A 23,420-nucleotide genomic window follows, 5' to 3' on the forward strand; every position below is an offset into this window, starting at 1 on the left:
TTACCCCTGCACCTAACACGACGGGCAATTTAGCATGGCCAATTCACCTAACCTGCACATTTTTGGACTGTGGGAGGAAACCAGAGCACCCTGAAGAAACCCATGCAGACACGGGGAGAATGTGCAAACTCCACACAGCCAGTCGCCTGAAGCTGGAATTGAACCCGGGTCTCTGGCGCTGTGAGGCAGCAGTGCTAACCACTGTGCCGCCAAAGCAGAGATTAGATTAGATTAGATTCCCTATAGTGTGGAAACAGGCCCTTCGGCCTAACCAGTCCACACCAACCCTCCAAAGAATAACCCACCCAGACCCATTTCCCTCTCACTAATGCACCCAGCACTATGGGCAAATTAGCATGGCCAATTCACCTGACGTACACACCTTTGGACTGTGGGAGGAAACCAGAGGAAACCCACGCAGACACAGGGAGAATGTGCATCCTCCACACAGACAGTTGCCTGAGATTGGAATCAAACCTGGGACTCTGGTGCTGTGAGGCAGCAGTGCTAATCACTGAGCCACCATGCTGTCCAATGGGCAAGGAGCTTGACATCATCCTGGACGAAGCAGCCCATTTGACTGGTACCCCAGCCTCCACCACCATCAATATCTACTTCATGTATTCAGTATAGATGCAAGTGGCAGCAACATTTATCACCTGCAAGATTAACTAGAGCAGCTCAAGGCTCTTTCCATATCACCTTCCAAATCAGTCACTGCTATCACCTAGAAGTTGACCACCAGCACCTGCAACTTCCCCACCAAACAAATGCTACCCTGGCTTGGGATCACAGTCATTCCTTCATTTCCTGCAACAAAATCCTCAAATTCCCTTCATAACAGCAGTGTGTGCACCTACGCCCCAAAGATTTCAACAGTTTGAGGAGGTGACTCTCATTCTCCTCCTCAACAGCAAATACAGATGTGCAACAAATGCTACCCTAGTCAGTGATGCCCATGAACAAATTAAGAAAAGAAAAAGCAGACTACTTTTGCACTTACGGACTATTTCTTCACCAAGAGATATCGTACAGTTTCCACTGCTGCTTTTTCTCTTCATCTTGCCCACTAAGTCCAAATTCCTCCTGGCCCTCATTTAGTTTCTCCCACGTTCTCACTTCCAACTATTGCCTCATTCTATCTTCAAGCTTATTTTTTATCATTTATGAGAACAGATGTCTTGATTTTGTTTCAACAATCCTTGATTGCCATGCAGATTGTCCAATACTTAAAATACCCCCGAATGTCCCTTTACAGACTTAATTTTAAAGTCACGATGGTGTCCTACCCCTATCAATATAAGTTCTTCCTCAAGTAGATCCTCATATCTGCAACCTGCACTCCTGAAAACCCTCCACAGCCATACCTCTCTTTTCTAACTCCCTACTGAATTCAAATTGATTTACCACCTTTGTCACTGCACAATAAACTGTGAATATACTACAGTCTCTCACAGTCCTGCTCAAAGAATATCAGTCTCTGACATGGTTATCCCATTGAAACGATCACTTGTAACCCATAATAAATGAGTGATGTTTAATTTCAAATCTAGGAATCGTCCTACGTGATACTGTAAATGGCAACACTGCTTTTTCTTCAGCAATGATTTGCTGCATATTACAATGGACTATTTTCCTCTGTTACGACGTAAGTGGTTAAAATTTCCTCACCCAAAACAAGTGATGCTCAAATTACTGCTGTCAAGATATAGAATTCGGCAACTTGCAAACAAATACGTCAGATTTAGCATTGGGAAGACTATGTAATAGAAATCAGGTACTTCCTAACCCATCAACATTTAAGAAATATTCTGCTTTTCTGTTTTCTTGCCTAAAACAAATAACTGCACTGCCATCTTCTAGCCCATTCATTTAGCCTGGCTAACCCTCTTGAAGTCTTCTTGCATCCTCATCACAATTTAATTTTTCCAACCAGTTTGACGTCATCAACAAATCTGGAAATATTACAATAGGTCCCAATTGCCAAATAATTTATGTAGATGGTCAACATTTGTGGACCTTGCACAGACTCTTTTGCAGTATCCCATTAGTAACTGCTTGAATTCCCCAGAATGACCTATTTATTCATAATTCCCGTTCGCTATTAACCAAATTCCAATCCATGCTAGTATATTCCCAATTCCAGGCACTTATTTTACTTACTAAATTCTGGCATGAAACACTATCAAAAATCATCTTAAAATCCAAATAATGTGAAGACTATCTTTTTATTTTTGTGTTTTTAATTTGGGGACTAAAATGGGAAGAGGACTGTTTTAAAAAGGATTATTGCACTTTTAAAAGTCACCAGACACTCATTGTAAAAGTGTATGAGAGAGCATGAAAGTGAGAGAAACTGTCTAGTTGCAGACAAGCTAGAGAAAAGCACTGTGTTCAAATGGAGATTCTGCTGGCATTAAAGTAACAGTTTGAACTTAGGAATGGTGATTCATGGTCAATTACAAAGGCCATGTGCCTGCCAATAACTGTGATTGTCAGCTTCCGGGTAAGAATATATGGATCAGAAGGAACCAGACCCCTGAACCATAGGAAACTGTTCTTCCTTGAAGTAAAAATGACCTCACGCCTGAAGAAAGGCAGCTTATTTCTCTTATCAGTTGCTGTAAGCTTTGGGTTTTAAACAATGAGTCAAAGACAGTTTAAGATGTGAATCAGTCACTCTTCATCTCTCGAAAGCAAGTGAAAGGAGAAGCGAGGCATACAGCCAGAGATGCACAGATGGAAACAGACCATTCAGTCCAATTTGCCCATGCCAATCAGAGATCCGAACCTAATCTAGTCCCATTTGCCACCACTTATTCCATATCCCTCTAAACCCTTCCTATTCATATACCCATCCAGATGCCTTTTAAATGTTGGAATTGTACCAGCCTCCACCACTTCTTCTGGCAACTCATTAAATACACACACCACTCTGCGTGAAAAAGTTGCCCTTTAAGGTGCCTTTTATGTCTTTCCCCCTAAACCTATGCCTTTTAGTTCTGGACTCCCCATTCTAGGGAAAAGACTTTGTCTATTCATCCTATTAATGCCCCTCATCACTTTATAAATCTCTTTGAGGTGACCCCTCAGCCTCTAATGCTCCAGGGAAAACAGTCCCAGCCTATTCTGCCTTGCCCTATACTCAAATCCTCCAACCCTGGCAACATTCTTGCAAATCTTTTCTGAACCCTTTCAAGTTTCACAACATTCTTCCAATAAGAGGGAGACCAGAATTGCACAGAGTCATACAGATGTACAGCATGGAAACAGACCCTTCGGCCCAACCTGTCCATGCCGACCAGATATCCCAACCCAATCTAGTCCCACCTGCCAGCACTTGGCCCATATCCCTCCAAATTCTTCCTATTCATATACCCATTCAAATGCCTTTTAAATGTCGTGACAACTAAACAAAATCTCCGCAAACCCTGTAGATAGGGAGCACTGAGCTGACTTTCCAATCGCTCCCTCCACCCATAACATCCATTTTGTTTTGTCTGTGTGGGTACAGTGCATTTGTAAGAGCAGATTTATAAAGGGGTTAACCATTTTAACCAGTAGAATTCTATGTCAACAGTTCAAAATTGTTTACCTGTAGCTAGGATACATTTGTTTGCAATAAATAGTGATTATTCTTAAGTACAAAAACTCAGGCCATGTTTTCTGTTAATACTGAATGTACAGGGCCTGCATTGCAGGTAAATTAGGGAATTCTGCACATTTTTACAATTTTTTAAATATTTGCAATGAATCTAGAATTGCAGGGCTTGATCTCCAGCATGTTGTGCGATTGAGGTCTAACAGCCACCATATCCATTGCATCTCCCTTTGTCAGTGTTACAAATAACATTCAAAAAACTCCACAATCAGTTTGGCAAGCAAAATTTCCCTTTCAGAAATTCATGACGATTGTCCAATTTTGGCACTCTTTTCCAAATGTTCAGTTATTACATCCTTGAGAATAGATTGCAACATTATGCCCACTACGGACACCATATAAAGAGTTGTCATTTGTCACTCTCCCTCTTCCTACTTATCACTCAGCAGGAACCTTCCCAGAATCTTTATAGAGTCACAAAAGATACCATCAATGCATCGATTATCTTTACTATTATTTCAAAGCTCAGGGACGAAGCTCATCTAGTCTAGATTTATCAACCTTCAATCCAGATAATTTTTCAAAAACTACCTCTGCTAATTTCTTTAACCCTTCAATTACACAACTCCCTTAGCAACTCAGCTTTTAAGATTTTCTATGTCTTCTATGACATTCAAAAATCAACTTCCATTTTCCTAGTAATTTCCCAGTTCTCCCCAATAAATTCTCCTGTCTCCATATTTTCCTCTCAAAACTATACAAGCATTTACAGTCCACGTTAATATTCCTCATTAACATGCATTTACTTTTCCTTTCCTTATTAGTTTCTTGGCTGTGCATTAAATTGCCCCCAATCCTCAGACTAGCCATTTTCTCTGGTAACTCTTACAAATCACTCCCTTTGATCTAATGCAATAGTTAACTTCTTTCATTAACTACGGTTGAGTCATCTTCCCCATTGGATGTTTGTGCTTTAGAGGTCCTGCTTTTTAATCTCCCCCTTGGCCACAAAATGCCTGAAATCTGTTTTCAGGATCTTATTTTCCCTTTCTACTCAAGTTACTGGCACTGCCATGGATCACAACCTCCAGCTGTTCAACATCGCCAGAAGTATGTCCTGTAGTCATTGTGTGACATGGAGTCATAGAGTCAGATGTACAGCATGGAAACAGACCCTTCGGTCCATGCTGACTGGATATCTCAACCCAATCTACTCCCGTTTGCCAGCACTTAGCCTATATCCCTCTAAACACTTCCTATGCACATACACATCTAGATGCATTTCCAAAGCTGCAATTATACGAGCCTCCACCACATCCTCTGGCAGCTCATTTCATACACACACACACACACACACACATACACCACCTTCTGCATGAAAACGTTACCCCTTGGTCCCTTTTTTATCTTTCCCCTCTCACCCTGAACCTATGCCTTCTAGCTCTGGACTCCCCAACCCCAGGGGGAAGGCTTTGTCTATTTATCCTATCCATGCCCCTCATGACATTCTTGAGCCTAATACCAGGGAAGGAACATAAAATCTTGGAATAAATGTTTATGGCTGCAGAAATGCCCAGCTGTTACCCTAGCAATAATGTTCATCCATTCTTTCTCCCCATCCATACTGCTGATTCGCAAATCATATTGCTTAGTTTTGACTGAACTCCCCAGTGGAACTATTACTTTCACTAGTACCCCAAGTGGAAAACCAATTTGCAAAAAAGATTGTCTCAGGAATTCGCTAGCTATCTGTTTTTTTTTGGTGGTCATCCATTCCATAATCAATCTGCACACCCTAAGCTGCAGTGTGATCACCTTCCTAAATGTCCTATCCTCTCATGGATATGCAACAGTGAATCCAGCCACAGCTCGAGTTCCAAAGCCCAAATGTCCAGTTTGTGTAGACAGTGACAACTTCTGCAGATCTGTTCAATTGGGACACAAGGTGTGTTAATGACTACCTACATGCTATAGGTTGCACATTTCCCTCGTGAGTTATTTTGCTGTATTTTAAATGGACTTTATTTACAAGTAGAATAGCTTACCACTTACAAACATCTTGCACAGCTGAATTGAAGTAGGAACCATATACTTCATGAAGAAAGTAAATAAAAACTTTGGGGGTGGGGGAAATGACACCTCTACTTAAATCACTTCATCAAACTCGCTCTGCCTAGAATCTGCACTCTACTTGAAAGCTGCATGGGAATCTCTCTATTTATGTTAGTTGCAGTTAGAATGCAAGAACCAGACTGAACCAGTTTACTTTAATAACTGATCAGCTACTCTCCAGTGGAGCTTGTTCACCATGTCTAATGCTGAAAAATACCCATCTTACTTTAATTGTTAAGCCACCCTAAAATATATAAATGCTAGTCACAGACCACACTTTTAGAAAGATACTGAAAATTAATAGCTCACCACAAACCAAACTGCAAGTTCAATGTTACATGTCATAGACAACACAGCTGCAAAGTAGACCCATTACTAGCCTTGTACACATTTGAATTTCAAAGACAGGGAGTCTACTAAACTAACTATGATAGCTTTTTCAGAGTCAAATTTCAAACTCTTAAACATCAGAAGTGGTGCACTATTGGGAAACTACAAGGTTATGACTACAGTAGCAGAGCCATTTTCAGTGTTTAAACAAGGCTTTCTTATCCTTGCTCAATTTTTTTTAAACCAATCCACGTAGCTGATCAAATAGCAACGAATAACTTTCACACAGCATTTCTTTTCTTTGTGGAGCTCTCCCAATCAATGCTTTTAGCAATGTGTAAGCAAGTCAAACACAGAACTGCTGAATCAGGGTGCAGGAGCACTTATAAAGATGATAGAAATCTGCAGTTTGACTATAAATTTCTCAACTGAATTTTCTTTATTCTAAGTGATCACCATGATACATCAGCTTGTTAAGTTTGTCTCCAGCTGCATCCTGTTATCCCAGATACTGTGAAAAACAGTATCAAACTCTGAGATGCTTAATTTCAGTACATAAAGGCACTAATGTAAAATGATTCTCAAAAATTTCAAATGTGGTCTGATCAGATGAGTCATGGCAAATCTTCAACAGGAAATGGGGATAAAGTTCAAAACAGGGTTAGTCACATTCTTGTAAAAGCAAACTGAAATCTTACACTGTCAAACGCACAATGAATCTTCAAAACAACTCCACTTCAAGAATGATATCGAAAACAACTTAAAACATTTACAGAAAAAAATACTATCCACACAAATAGAAAAGGAAAATTGCAATTTAAAAAATAGTTTATAGTTCTGTGCAGCTGATCAGGACAAAGCTCAAAGAGACACCCAGCAACGTACATTATCATTTCAGTGAGTTTGAAACGTGTACACATAATAATCCATTAAGATTTTTCTCAGCGATCTGTTGGACCAACAATGTACAGCAGTTTATTTGGCTCTCACACTGTGTGAAGGTTAAGTTTACAGAAAATTCCAATGGATTTTCACTTGCAACTATGACTACTACATTACATGGTGCTGCTTGACAAATTCACTTTGCGATCATACTGTGTTACAGGTGTGGACGAGGACCCATTTGTTCATTTCAGATCAAAAACATGTTTGATTCTTTCATCACCAAAATTTGCATGTAAGATACATCTCATGTAGATCCTATGTAACTGAAAACTACATTCACATTCAAAAGACCCAAGAGAAATTAAAGAGGGGAACAAAGTTACAATTTTTAAAAATTAATGCTACAAGATATGAAAGTATATTATAGATTGTCCAAACTAAGGCATATAGAAAATCCAAATGATTAAAATCTTTTTTCTCTCCCGTGATCTCTCCACATAAACTGCTGACAGTGCAATTAACATCCTGCAGACCCTCTGTCACAAAGGTTGCAAACCTACCGTAAGCACATGCATTCTACAAAGGATTGCTTTCGTGAACAAGAATGAGAAGCTATAGAGGATCTCTCTGCATTCAGATTCTACACATGCAGAACCTATGATAAGTTATTTTAGCCAGGCTCAAAAATAATCTCACGACGTTAAACTCAATTGCTCAGTGTCTCATCCATTAGGTGACCAAAAATGAGTGGCATGGGGATTAAACTACATCCAAATATTGAGAAGAAACTTATTTAAAGAGAGGATGAAAATCTTCAACCTAACATTAAATAAAAGTGAAATATATTTTTCCCTAGCCAACAGAATAAGGATATAGTCTTTGTGAGGTGGCTCAGCAGAACACTGAAGCCATGGTTCTGTGCTGCATTTTCCATTTCTAATAGTTCAGTGGAGGATCTCTGAATGCAAGGTTTTTCCAAGGTATGACTAAACAAGAGAGGAAACAGAAATGTAGAGGGTACAATAATATTAGATTAGACTTACAGTGTGGAAACAGGCCCTTCGGCCCAACAAGTCCACACCGACCCGCCGAAGCGCAACCCACCCATACCCCTACATTTACCCCTTACCTAACACTACGGGCAACTTAGCTTGGCCAATTCACCTGACTCGCACATCTTTGGACTGTGGGAGGAAACCGGAGCACCCGGAGGAAACCCACGCAGACACGGGGAGAACGTGCAAACTCCACACAGACAGTCGCCTGAGTCAGGAATTGAACCCGGGTCTACAGGCGCTGTGAGGCAGCAGTGCTAACCACTGTGCCACCGTGCCGCCCACAAATATTCAATATTCTATTGAATAAAGTCCTTCTGCAGAAAAAAAAGCAGAGAATAAAAAGACAGGCTTTTATTGTGGAGGCAGAGGTACAGGAAAGCAGGTTTTAGGGCCCTGAGATGATTAGCAATCAGTCCTAATGATAGTGAAGTTGAGGACACACCTAATAGAGTCAGGCCACAAGCAGTTTTAGTGTCTAAATTGCTTCGGCTGCAGATTATATATAATGTCAGGGCAGCAGCTCAAGTAACATCTAGCACATTTCTAATCTTGGTTACAGCAGCAGCAAGGGTTCCACTCTTTTCGAACCACACATTTCTAAAGCCAGTCATGTACAGCTGTGGAGAAATGCAGAGCAGTTTCGCAGGTGGTAAAAGAAATGTTAAAGCTGTGCCAAGCTTTCAAGCTACATGTTGAATGGTCGAAAGCCTGGGAATCCTCAGAAAACAGTTGCAATAACTCTAATGGGTTCATGAGAGATTTTGACAATTTGTTTTTGTTTTGAGACTTGGTCTCAACATAAAACTTATTGGAGCTCGTAAAATAGAACTTATTGCAGATTTCCCCGTCTGTCAAATTACAAATATTTAGTTCAGAAGGAACAGCATTCAAAATTTTCCAATCATAATATGCTAACTGTAAGTACTAAACAAAAGGAATAACACTATGGAAAAGAAGATCAAGGCTTTGGTTGGAAAGCAATTGTCCCACATTTGGTTCAAGTCATTGCTAAAATTCAAAAACCTGGAACCAATTCATTTTATACACTTTATGCATTCGATATTTGCCATGTTAACGACCCCATTGTCATAGATTTAATAACAATGCTGATCAGAGACCAAATACTGAATCTATCAGTATGGCTTTCCAACTGTCTGCTATTTAAATTGAGTTACTAATGATTTATTTCAAATTTATTTCAATCACAGGTCATAATTTATGACTTCAACTAGTATCTTTACATTTTACCAGCACATGTATCAGCATAATGGATGGCATGGTGGCTCAGTGATTAGCACTGCTGCCTCATAGCACCAGGGTCCCAGGTTCGATTCGAGCCTCGGGCAACTGTCTGTGTGGAGGTTTCACATTCTCCCTGTGCCTGTGTGGGTTTCCTCCAGGTGCTCCGGTTTCCTCCCACAGTCCAAAGGTGTTTAGGTCAGGTGAATTGACCATGCTAATTTGCCCATAGTGCTAGGTGCATTAGTGAGAGGGAAATGGGTCTGGGTGGGTTACTCTTCGGAGGGTCGGCGTGGACTGGTTGGGCCGAAGGGCTTGTTTCCACACTGTAGGGAATCTAATCTAATCTTTGCTTTTGCCGGATTATCAATATGCCATTTCCACATTTCCTGATTTTCCATTCTATATTTCCCTAGTTTATTCAGGTTCATTTCTGCTGTATCGCATGTTTCCCATCACTGCACTAGCAACAAACCTCAATACTTTCACATTATTTTAAACAAGCATTTTCCTCATACCTCGTCAGTTTGATCTGGGGTTACTTGCTCAACTTGCATTCTTCAGTTTCTCTGACAGTCCAGCAGATGGCACTCTAAAGAACTTTCTGGACCACGGATGTTTTCCGTGTAATCCATAGTGCAATTTAATACAGTACTTTATATTTAGAAAGACATCAGCTGTACAACACCAACTGAATGTTCTTATTGCACCATTTCTATACTTAGAACTTGTAAATATGTAACATTTTACAACACAGATGTTACTGTATAGAAATTTTATACTTAACCTCTTAACTATCAGTCTTGCCTGAATATACATTAAAACATACCAAAAGTTTTACTAAACTTCAGTTTTTGGGTTCTTTGTAAAGAATCGCATAGTGCATGAAGTCAAATGAAAAAATATTACCCAGATGCCAATCTGCACTCCTCCAGTTATAATCAAAAAGCAATATTACCATAACCCTGAAAAGAAATCAATTAGGGTATTCAGAGAATCAACATTAAACTTGCTGTGCTATGCAACCAAGTGACATAACTCCAGCACAATGTACACTTTAGAGGTAAACTGAATATTATAAATTGTTGCCTGACAAATGTTTAGAATTACTTCTTTAATTTATGCTAAATGGGTCAGGAAGTTTACATTTTAGATGTACATAACTGCATGCAATTTGCATACCTGGAAGATAGAGGTCCCAAGGGAGTTCTGAAACAGGGAACACCCCGTGGCCTTCTTTTCCTAAAAGCCTGTTCTGTTAGTTTGCTTTCAGAAGCAGGGTCTATCCTCCAGAATGAGCCTTTACCAGGTTCCTCTTGGGAACGTGGTACCTTAATGAAGTAGCGATTCAGGGAAAGATTATGTCGGATAGAATTCTGCAAAAAGGAAGAAAAGGATAAAGGATTTTGCAAAAAGAACACAATTTGTTCTACCGACACCACACAAATTCTGTTCGTATCTATAAAACTGATGTTTGCTTACCTGCCAGCCTTTGTCTGCTGTCCTATAATATGGATAGTTCTTTGTGATGTGCGTGTAGATTCCACTTAACGTAAGCTGTTTATCTGGTGCAGTTGTGATGGCTTGAACTATTAACTGTGCATAGGAATAAGGTGGCTTGGCATCATCCTGTCAAAGAACATTCTGTTAATTCTAGAAAATTAAAACAATAAATTTAAGAGCTTACTTATTCAGTACTGAACAACTTATTTTCTGAAATGGAAGAGTTTTCGCTTTTCAACACACCCAAAAAGAACCACCAAACACAACCTTTCAGATTTATCACATTCTGTTTAATTGTGCGCAGCTTCCAAGATCCATATTTGTAAATCAATGTTTTCTAAAACTCACTAAAATTCTTAATTTTAAAAAGTAATTATTTTGAAGCACTTACTGCTACAGCTCATCCATGGTTTTCAATATAGCTTTATGAACATAAATTTGATTTGCTTTAATCAAAATGTTTTTGAAAATAAGAATGTATTATTTTAGTGGATTCCAGACTTGTGCTTCTCCTCCTTCGATGAAAGAGTTACAAATAAAGTGAATTTGGGTTCAAAAAGCCACAAGAATGATGATGAACGGATTATAACAAAACAAACTGGAAATGGAGTGAAATTCATTTATTGCAATAGGGATGGCTCCAAGGTTGGTCACAAAACATTATTTGGGTATGGCAGACAGAATTTTATACTGCACCTAATTTATGAGTATTGTTTGTTAGATAAAGCAATTCAAAAGCATATTTATGAAAAGTAAATGAAAAACAGAGTCATAGAGATGTACAGCATGGAAACAGACCCTTCAGTCCAACCCGTCCATGCCGACCAGATATCCCAACCTGCCAGCACTCGGCCCATATCCCTCCAAACCCTTCCTATTCATATACCCATCCAAATGCCTCTTAAATGCTGCAATTGTACCAGTGTCCACCACTTCCTCTGGCAGCTCATTCTATACACTTATCACCCTCTGCGTGAAAACGTTGCCCATTAGGTCTCTTTTATATCTTTCCCCTCTCACCCTAAACCTACGCTCTCTAGTTCTGGACTCCCTGACCCCAGGGAAAAGACTTTGCATTTTTAACCTATCCATGCCCCTCATAATTTTGTAAACCTCTAAGTATTTTTATAAAATTTCTTACTGCATTTTAAAAATTTCTACAGTTTAATTCTGAAGATATTTTAAAATGTCACGAGAAATAGTATTTTTGTCACAAGAAATTATGCTTCCATGCTAACGGATAAAAACAAGTATGATACTATTAATGCTGTACAATTCACATTTCATAAACACAAATTTAGGTAAAATATATGGAATTTTCAAGCTTTTACACACTGCAGTTCCATAATGGAATAGTGAGAAACTAATTCTAGCCCCTCACAATAAATTGGGAGTTTATGTGCCTTTTAACAGAAAGCAGCACACCAGTCCAGGCTTATAAGATTAGATTAGCTTCCCTAGTGTGGAAACAGGCAGTTCAGCCCAACAAGTCCACACCAACCTTCCAAAGAGTAATCCACGCAGACCCATTACCCTCAGACTAATGCACCTTTCACTATGAGCAACTTAGCATGGCCAATTCACCTAACATGTACATCTTCGGATTGTGGGAGGAAACCAGAGCACCCAGAGGAAACCCATGTAAGACAAGGGGCTGGAATTGAACCCGGGTCCCTGGTGCTGTGAGGCAGCAGTGCTAACCACTGAGCCATCATGCCGCCTCTAGCAGGAGGGAACTAAGTTAGTTCTCTAACCTCCCCCCCCATCCCCTGCCCTTCTCCTCCCCAGCCCTTTCAGGGTAGCCCTGCTTGGAATACCAACCTCCACTCTACCTCATTCTCCAACGCTGGCAGGGCTCCTTTGCCTTGCTCTACCCTACCTACCTAATCTCCTCTCTGCCTACGTTAGCCCTCCTTAATTCTAAGCCCCTGACTCTCTCAGCTAACCTCTCTCCTTCTAACCACCCTCTATCTCCTCTCTGGCTCTGCCAGCCTGGAACTTGTCATTGACTAGGGGATAGATCGCAGGTAAGCGAGTGTGCATCATTTCAGCCACTCAGCTCCCATAAGCTGGAAGGTTGTTGGTGCAAACTCACTCCAGATACAATCTGGGGCATACAATCAAGCCTGAAAATCAGTACAGTACATTGAGTATTATCATTTGGTGGTTTTATTAAGCAGAGGCTCTGTCTTTCTCAAACGTACATAAAAGATGACATGGTACTACCCAAAGGAGAACTATAGAATTCTTGCAATGCCCTATTCATTATTTGCTTTGCAATCAAAGACGATGAAAACAAATCATCTGGTCATTAGCTTCACTACTGTTTGTGGAATCTTGTCATGTAATATGTGTTGCCACATTTCCCCACATCAGAGTCATCAGAGTCAAAAATACTTCACTTGACATGAAGTGTTTTAGAACTTCATAAGGATGTAAAGGAGGTCAAATAAATGGAAGTTCTTTCTTTACAGTGAAGAGTAGGAGGATAAGTAAATTGGTGTACTTTTGAGCGTTTAGTGTAGAGTACCACCACAATCTTAAATAGCTAATCTGTGAGCCCTTGAATTAAGACATCAGTGATCATATAGAAAAAAACAAACGGGGGGTAGAGGGATGTTTGTGCATAGATATTTGCTCAAGCTGGAAGATAGTGGGTGGGATCCCTCACCTTCTCAATTAAATTGGTGATAGCAAAGCTTGTGAATAATTTCTGGACCTACTGCCACTGATCCCCTTATGTTGCAAATTGATACCTACTTAATAACCCTATACCACTGTTGCTGGTATTCACCCAGCAAGGGGATGCTGCTTGCTGCATAGGAAGCAAACCTAGCTGAGGCTGTTTCTAGGTACCCAAGTGAAGCCCCTCTTTCAAAGCACTGAGTGTAGATCAAAGGTCACAGAATTGGACAGGAGTGTACATGGAGCATATCCTTGTTGCTGATCCTCATTACATGCAAATTTCCCTCAAAATCCCTCCGATCATCAGTTCCCTCTAGCCAGTGACAATCCTTGGCCCTGGATTCCTGAAGAAGGGCTCATGCCCGAAACATCGATTCTCCTGCTCCTTGGATGCTGCCTGACCTGCTGCGCTTTTCCAGCAACACATTTTCAGCTTGGATCAGTGTCATACCAGCAACAATGGTGGGTTTTCTGCTGCTGGAGAATGGCCTGTAGTTGGCCTATCAAGTACTTGGTTGGTTTTTCTATAGAGACAAGGTGGAATTATTGCTGCCTGTTTAGTGGTTGGCTAAAATACCTACAGTGCATAGAACATAGAACAATACAGCGCAGTACAGGCCCTTCGGCCCTCGATGTTGCGCCGACCGAAGCCTACCTAACCTACACTAGCCCAATAACCTCCATATGCTTATCCAATGCCCGCTTGAATGACCATAAAGAGGGAGAGTCCACCACTGAAACTGGCAGGGCATTCTCACAACCCGCATGTGAGAGAGAATTTTGGTGGGGAGTGGGGGGAGGTGCAGGGGTGATACAGGGAAATAAAACTAATGAGGACAAGGGTGGCTGAAGAGAAATAAAGCTTCATTGTTCATCAGCAACACAATTCAGACTGTTGTGAAAAAAATGAACTTGTAATACTTGGATGGTGCTTTGATACATTGATAGATGAGTACTCTCCACCACCTTAAAGGAAAAATTCATACTTAGGCCCTATATGAAAGGTTTTCATGTGCTATTTTATATCTGGAAATAGTTGTTGACCAACATTACCCATACGTTATGTCACATAACTTTCTTATCAGCACTGGAGGTGCAACTATATCACATGGCCCTAGAACACAGCTCACCATCACTTTCTCAAGAGCAGTTAAGGATGGATAGCAAATGTGTGCCCAGCCAGTGATGTTCGTGTTCGGTAAAAGGATTTTCCTCCTCTCTTTGCAAAATGTTGGTCAAACAAATTTTAAAAGCAACTTCATTTTGAGTGCTGACCTTTGGGCTGTCTCCGTCTGATGTTTCCTTGTCATTCTCAGAGTTGTTTTGTGTTGGGTCAGACATTATTTGCAGGTCAGAATGAAGACCACGACTTATTCGGTAACCAGAAGAACCTGCACCCCTTGGGCTGGAGGGGCAGGAGTTTGCAGCACTGCGAATAAAACCGAAAAGCTCTGTAAGTCAAATGTTGCAGAAGTGCAACAAAAAATCAGTTATACACTAAATTTTAGAAAAAGTTAACTATAACAGTAGTATGGACTACTAACTATAATTGTATTTGCTTCTGAAAATAACGTATTGTGATAAAATGTCAAGTCTCTGAGAGGTTAACAGTGTTGATCAAAATGCTTGTTAAGAAGTAAATGACCTGGGAGAGCAGCAAACAAGTAATTTACATGAAAGTTTGGAGACGTGGAAAAGATTTAAGTGACTAAAATGAAGAAGTAGTACCCAGGGGTATTAAGGGTAAGGGAATATCTTAAAAGGCAGAACTTGGCAACAAGAGCCATTGCTGTTGTGTTATGGACAGGGCACAATATAAAACCTATAGCCTGGCAAGTGGTTTCAACGAATGGGGAACAAATAATTTGTGAGCTAGGTTCCTCTAAATTGTAGACAAGTAACTAACTTTCTTTTTCCTCTGATATGCTATGGATGGACAGTTATCATTTGTGAGAACACAATAAATAGAGGGCAATATATATGGTTCATCTGCTAATGACTCCAGTGTGATCTTGGGGAGGAATGGTAGGAGTTGAAAGAAGAATGAGGAGGTTAAGCCCCAATTAATGTGCGGGGTGGCCATTAATAGGCATGAAACAATTAGGGTCACTACTTTGCAAAAGCCAGTGGCTTTGCCACGATCAGAATACCAAGTGCAGCAGAGAAAGACTTAACTAGACAGGAGTAGAATATATCATCTATATTTATTACGCTCTTTAACATAAGAGTTTGTTTCACAAGGACATTCTAAAACAAAATGACACTGAACCACATGAAGAGATAAACAAAAAGAATTCTCTTAAAGGAGGAAAACAAGGTAGAGAAAGGCAGGGAGGGCATTTCACAACTTGAGAGTCAGCTATAGGGGTAACCAGCAATTAACATCAGGGATATGCAAAGGGATAGAAATCAGACAGACAAAGTAATTTTGGAAGGTGTGGGACTGGATAGATTGTAGAGATTTGGACGTTTGAAGTAAAGTTACAGAAATGCAAACAGGTCTTCCTAGTGATAACATATATGCAGTCAGAAGTTTATCTCAGAGTTAAATATGATCTTATAGAGGTTTATATTATGAGGGGCATGGATAGGGTAAATAGACAAAGTCTTTTCCCTGTGGTGGAGGGGGAGTAGGATCCAGAACTAGAAAAGGCATAAGTTTAGAATGAGAGGGGAAAGATATAAAAAGAACTGAAGGAGCAACTTTTTCACACAAAAGATGATGTTTGGAATGAGCTGTCACAGGAAGTAGTGGAGGGTGGTACTATTACAACAGTTAAAATGCATCTGTATGGGTATATGAACAGGAAGGGTTTAGAGGGATATGGGCCAAGTGCTGGCAAATGGGAATAGATTAGGTTAGGATACTTGGCCGACATGGACAAGTTCGACCTCCATGCTATACATCTCTATGACGACGATTCCCAGGTTGTAATCAGACTGATTTAAATCCTCAGATTGTCAGATGTTGCAGGCTGTGAGGAAGGTCAAGAAATTTAATTCCTGAGAGAAAGGTCATGTATTAAGCCAGTTTTAGTAATGCTGTAGTTTAGTACCTGGACATTCAACTTGTAAAATAACAATGCTAGGCAATTTGGAGATCAAGAACATCTTAATCTACTTTTTAGAATGCTCTCTCTCAATTTCTTCCTCTGGCGTATTGCTCCCTTCAAATCCAAATTCTGAAAGCTCATCTGTTTAAATAAAGATTCAGTGACCTCTACCATACAGTTTGTCTATAATTTAAACTGTAACAAATGAACAAATTTGTAGCACAGAAATACACAGTTATTCAGCAGCTTACCTGATTGTTCCAGTAGGAGAAGGGAGGGGACTGATCAGATCAGCTATGTTGTCTGGAATGTTTATCTTCAGAGGGGAGATTTGTGGTTGGACTGGCCTCACTGGGGATTCTGGGGCCTCCTGTTTCTCTTTTTTTTCACTGCAGAGTGCAGTAAACGAGATCTTAATATTTGTGCTGGGGAACCTAAAGGTACACCTGGAAAACACAACATTTTCAGTAGGTCTGTTATTTTCTGGTTTTAAAGGTTCCCTTATTCATCTGTACATTTTACATACATAATAAACAATAATTTCTAAAGGTGCCAAATGAAAACAAAAAAGTTAGAAAATACAGTAATTGCACAAGACTATTACATTAACACAACCACATCAAAAGTGTGCTGTTTCTGCCATTGGTCTTCACAGAGCTAAATAGACTAATTCTTAACCCACACATCTTGGGTGCAGGATGTCCCATGAAGTAATGCGATCTGGAGTGCAGGGCTATCTTCCTTATTTTGCTTCTCTGCAACATGTGACTTCAAATATGATGCAGCTTTATAGACAAGTTGACACTATTCTGAATGACTTAGCAAGCTCCTACATATTATTAAAACCAACGTTGCCAACTTTATGGTCTTCAAAGTGTCAATGAAGCATTTTCTTTGTACTCACCTGAAAAACTGGATCTGGTGGTCGGGATGCCGTTTAACCTTAACATGGACACAGTGTCTAGTCCGCTATAATTGATTCTGCAAGAATTTTGTTCGAATGCTTGCAGAGCTTGCTTCACTGAGGACATGAACATTTGTATGATCATCTTCCCACTGAATGTGGACTGCAACAGAGGCATGGCTGACAGAAGTTTTCAAGCGCTCGTGTTGCTATACACAGTCTGGGTCTCAGTGAAACACAGAAGTGTGGTGATGACTCTTGCTCAGTGCACATGAGATTTTGATGACTTGTGAAGGACTTAATGTCAAACACTTGCTGCTGTACTCTGTAGAAGCCTGAACTGGCGCAGCTGATCGATCTGCTGTGGATCCCATCAATTACGGCCTTCCGAGTGTGGTGCTGTGAAAGTATTGAAAGTGCTCAAGAAATTCCAGAGACACTCCTTCATACTTAGGAGGTAGAACATTTGATAGAACAGTTATATTTCAGCGACAATTAAAGATAGATCAAGTTTCTTACGTGCAGCAATGCAAAGGTTAAGAATCTTAAATGCTGTATTATCCAAGAGATTTAAGTTAAGTCTTAAACAAAATAGAGTGGCACACTACTTGTATTTGAAAACTACATGGAGTAAGTGTCTGGAAGAGTAGCTTATGGTTTCTCCAAACATTCTCATGAACTTTAAAATCTACCTTCTCAAACTGCTAACTTAGCATGTAGCATGTGCGTCAAGGATTAAAAGATTGAAGATACTGGAAAGCATATTTTCAAAAACTCCTTAACCATTAATCTACAATCACTGAGACCCAGATTGTGCATAAGCAACATGAGCGCTTGAGAAATTCTGTCAGCCATGCTTTTGCTGCACTCCAAGACAGACGATACTACGTGTACAAAGTTCAAAAAGGCAGCATGCAATCAATTTTAAAACTGGCCTGGAAGACTTGTCATTTTTGAAAAAGCAAACATCCAAAATAAACTTAATGCTATTTCTCCTTCACAAGAATGTAGAAATTTAAAATCTGATTGAAGATTTGTAGCTCGGGTATCTGTTGTTGTGGTTCTGCTCGCCGAGCTGGAAGTTTTTGCTGCAAACGTTTCGTTCCCTGGCTAGGGAACATCATCAGTGCTGTTGGAGCCTCGTGTGAAGCGCTGCTTTGATGTTTCTTCCGGTATTTATATTGGTTTGTTCTTGCCGCTTCCGGGTGTCAGTTTCAGCTGCAGTGATTTGTATGTGGGGTCCAGGTCGATGTGTCTGTTGATGGAGTTTGGGGATGAATGCCATGCTTCTAGGAATTCTCTGGCTGTTCTCTGTCTGGCTTGTCCTATGATAGTGGTGTTTTCCCAGTCAAATTCATTTTGCTGGTTGTCTGAGTGTGTGGCTACTAGGGATAGCTGGTCGTGTCATTTCGTGGCTAGTTGGTGTTCATGTATGCGGATTGTTAGCTGTCTTCCTGTTTGTCCTATATAGTGTTTTGTGCAGTCCTTGCATGGTACCATGCAAGGACTGCACAAAACACTATATAGGACAAACAGGAAGACAGCTAACAATCCGCATCCATGAACATCAGCTAGCTACAAAACGACACGACCAGCTATCTCTAGTAGCCATACACTCAGACAACCAGCAACATGAATTTGACTGGGAAAACACCACTATCATAGGACAAGCCAGACAGAGAACAGCCAGAGAATTCCTAGAAGCATGGCATTCATCCCCAAACTCCATCAACAGACACATCGACCTGGACCCCACATACAAATCACTGCAGCTGAAACTGACACCCGGAAGCGGCAAGAACAAACCAATATAAATACCGGAAGAAACATCAAAGCAGCGCTTCACACGAGGCTCCAACAGCACTGATGATGTTCCCTAGCCAGGGAACGAAACGTTTGCAGCAAAAACTTTCAGCTCGATGAGCAGAACCACAACAATGTAGAAATTCAATAACTGTAACAATGCTCTTAACAAAGCGGCAAATCATTTAAAAAGTTCATTAAAAATGCAAATAATAGAGATGAAGCATTGGTAACAATATTCACCCAGAAGCATCGAGTGGCTGAGCCATTTCCAACACATCCAGTGATCCCAGTATCACAGAATGCAGTTTTCAACCAATGTAAATCACTCCATGTGTTTTTGAGAAATGATTGGAAGCACTAGATACTGCAAAGATTATGGCCCTTAATGTTCCAGCAATTGTACTGAAACTTTGTGCTCAAAACCTTGTTGCTTCTCTAGCCAAACTATTTCAGTCCAACTACAACACTGGCATCTAACTGGCAATGTGAAAAACTGTTCAGGTATACCGTTTACAAAAAAACTAACCTGACCAATCACCACCCCAGTTCTCCTCTCAATCAATCGATAGTGATGGAAAGGGTGTCATCAACAGCACTCTTGAGCAGTACTTGTTTATCAATAACTGCGTGCTGACACTCAATTTGGGTCGTTCCAAGGCCACTTGTTCCCTGACCTCATTATAGCCCTTGGTTCAAACACAGACAAGAAGTGCTGAATTCCAGAGGTGAAGCAAGTGTAACTGCCCATGACCTCAAGGCAGTATTTGACAGAATGTGGCATCAAACAGCCACAGCAAAAATAGAATCAATGGGAATTGTGGAAGAAAACTCAAATCAGAAGAGAGTTTTATCTAGCACAAAGAAACGTGGTAGTGCATATCAATTCAATCATCTCAGCTCCAGGAGTTCACCACGCAGTATTGTAGGGCCAATCAGCTTAAGCTACATCAATGACATTCTCCCCATCACAAGGTCAGAACTGGAGATTTTTATTAATGATTGTTCAACATTCAGCACTGTACACAAATCCCCAGATAATGATGCAGTACATGTCCAAATACAGCAATATCCAGGCTTTGGCTCACAAGGAGCAAATACTATTCATTCCACAAACATGCCGGGCAATAATCATCTCCAACAAAGAAGAATCAAAGCATAGTCCTTGACATCCAATGGCACAATATCACTGATACCATCAATATCAATATCCTTGGGGGTTACACTGGCCCAAAAAAAAATGAACTGGACTCTGTGTAAATACAGTGGCTTCAAGAGAAGGCCAGGTGATTAGATTAGATTACTTACAGTGTGGAAACAGGCCCTTCGGCCCAACAAGTCCACACCGACCCGCCGAAGCGCAACCCACCCATACCCCTACCTAACACTACGGGCAATTTAGCATGGCCAATTCACCTGACCTGCACATCTTTGGACTGTGGGAGGAAACCGGAGCACCCGGAGGAAACCCACGCAGACACGGGGAGAACGTGCAAACTCCACAGTCAGTCGCCTGAGTCAGGAACTGAACCCGGGTCTCAGGCGCTGTGAGGCAGCAGTGCTAACCACTGTGCCGCCCACAAATGATGCTAGCACAGATGCTAGCAATCCTGCTTCAAATAACTCATCTAACCTTTCAAAGCCTGCCCACAATCCACATATTCAAATCAGGAATATGATGGAATTCTCCCTACGAGCCTAGGATGAATGTTGTTCCAACAACACAAGATGATCTACACTATCCACAATAAAGTAGCTGCTTGACTGGCACCACATCCACAAGTATTCACACTCTTCACTACCAATGCACAGTATAGCATTATAGACCAACTTCAAAATACACTGTAGAAATTCATCAAGGTCCTTAAACAGAACGTTTCAAACCTGTAACTACTTGTTATGACACTGGATAAACCTCTCTGCTAATTTAAACCCAACACATAGAGAACCTCATCTTGCGCCATAATCCGTTAAATTTCAAGAGGCAAAGAACTATCCCATATTTCATTATTTAAAGAATAAAATTGTTAATTTTTACTTCAAGTCCAACAGAGAACATTAAAATAACTTTTTACAATTCTTTTCTCTTTAACCTATCCTTTACCTCCCAACTCTACAATACTGGTCCAACAAAAAAACCCGATTTAGATTTACAAAAAAAAAACATGCTTCAAAACCAGTCAGCTCTGTCGATTCTCCTCTGGGTTTTCTTGGATAGTCTGTTCTGTGGTCTTCTGCTGCACAACTTTTCTTCTGGACAGGCACCTTTCAGAGAACTATTTGCTTGGCAGTTCTCCCCTAACTGTTCAAAATGTCCGGTTTTATACCCCAAAATGGATCATTTCATTGGCTAAATGTCACCAAAACACTAAATACAAATTCTATTGGATTTTGGTATCTGGGGCATAATTTAAACTGATTGGCCGAATTTGAATTTGTTTTTGTTCCACAGCAACATAACTCCAGCTACTTGTTGCAACCAAGTGTTACATTTTTACCTTGTTCAGAACTCTTGTGCTTTCGGTCAGTCCTTACTAGCTTCCTCCTCTCTCTCAAAGGTACAGTACACACCTACACCTTCATAACACCTTCTCCCTTAATAAAACGAAATGAACCATCATAACGAAAAGATGGCTTCTTTTTTCTATTCCTTAATCACATTACCATGACATACATACGGCTTCAATCTAAGTTTATATTAACGTCTTGCCACATATGAATAGCACTGAATAGATACCAATTTCATCTATACTTTATCAGTTAAATTCACAATCACGCATCTGTGATTACATTCTTACAACCTGCAATATGAATGATTTGTAAATTAAAAGCCTGTAACATAGGACTCCAATGAAATAGTTTCATATTCTCGCCTTTAAGGTATTCCAAGAACTGTGGGTAGCACAGTGGTTAGCACTGCTGTCCCACGCGCCAGGAACCCGGGTTCGGTTCCAGCTTCGAGCAACTGTCTGTGTGAAGTTTGCACATTCTCCCTGTGTTTGCGAGGGTTTCCTCTGGGTACTCTGGCTTCCTACCACAGTCCAAAGATGTGCAGGTGAGGTGAATTGGCCATGCTAAATTGCCCATAGTGAGAGGTGCATGAGTGGAGGGATGGGTGGTTGACTCTTCAGAGGGCCGGTGTGGACTTGTTGAGCCAAAGGGATGTTTCTGCACTGTAGGGAATCTAATCTAATCATCTATTAGTTCAGAACAATAAGAGGACTGTGATCCATGTATGTTACCATCTCTGACACATTGTGATATACACATTAAAATATTACAAGGCCAGTACCAAACTCAATAGTTAAAACTGGTGTGGTGGTTAATATTGCTTTTAAAATGGTCGAATGCCTCCTGGCATTGTTCTATCCACTGAAACACTGGGTTTTTTTTTTAGATTAGACTTACAGTGTGGAAACAGGCCCTTCGGCCCAACAAGTCCACACCGACCCGCCGAAGCGCAACCCACCCATACCCCTACATTTATCTAACACTACGGGCAATTTAGCTTGGCCAATTCACCTGACCCGCACATCTTTGGACCGTGGGAGGAAACCGGAGCACCCGGAGGAAACCCACGCAGACACGGGGAGAACGTGCAAACTCCACACAGTCAGTCGCCTGAGTCGGGAATTGAACCCGGGTCTACAGGCGCTGTGAGGCAGCAGTGCTAACCACTGTGCCACCGTGCCGCCCATAAGGTTCTTCTTCAGCAAATCAGTTAACGGTGTCATTGCACTGCTGAAGTTTGGAACAAATTTCTGATAGAATCTGCATAGCCCCAAGAATTGAAGCACCTCTTTCTTCGAGGTTGGTCGTGGAAATTCCTTGATGGCCTTCATCTTTGCGTTCTTCGGGGTCAATCTTCCATGACCGATATTATATCCCAAAACGTCACCTCTGCTTTCGCAAATTCAATTTCGTTTAAGTTTACTTTCGGTTTTGCTTCTCGTAGTCAAAGAGCTCTGCCAACTGTGCCATTTGATCTTTCCAGGACTTAGTAAAGATCACTACATCGTTCAAAAAGACTGCACACAGTTTGTTAACCTAGCCACAACTTGATTCATGAGCCTTTGGAATGTGTCAGGTGTGTTCTTCATTCCAAAGGGCATCACTTTAAATTGATATAGTCCATTTGGGTTACAAACAAACTTCTTTTACCATCTCCGATAAAGGTATCTGCCAGTAACCACGGAGTAAGTCCAACTTGGTGATGTAACTCGCTTGTCCAACTTTCCTCAAAACAG

At 40.7% G+C, this 23,420-nt stretch overlaps 1 protein-coding gene across 1 annotated transcript in view; it reads right to left on the bottom strand.

Annotated features, from left to right (window-relative positions):
• The window catches only part of LOC132827655 (forkhead box protein K2-like), a 128,940-nt gene that overhangs the window by 15,859 nt on the left and 89,661 nt on the right, over window positions 1–23,420 (bottom strand). The window contains exons 2-5 of the mRNA XM_060844255.1: window positions 16,718–16,912; window positions 14,689–14,842; window positions 10,708–10,854; window positions 10,408–10,601 (exon numbers count right to left, since the gene is read on the bottom strand). Coding sequence (XP_060700238.1) covers window positions 10,408–10,601; window positions 10,708–10,854; window positions 14,689–14,842; window positions 16,718–16,912 — 690 coding nt within the window. The remainder of the gene's footprint in view (window positions 1–10,407; window positions 10,602–10,707; window positions 10,855–14,688; window positions 14,843–16,717; window positions 16,913–23,420) is intronic.

The sequence above is a fragment of the Hemiscyllium ocellatum genome, chromosome 25 (assembly GCF_020745735.1).
Source record: "Hemiscyllium ocellatum isolate sHemOce1 chromosome 25, sHemOce1.pat.X.cur, whole genome shotgun sequence".
NCBI lineage: Eukaryota > Metazoa > Chordata > Chondrichthyes > Orectolobiformes > Hemiscylliidae > Hemiscyllium > Hemiscyllium ocellatum.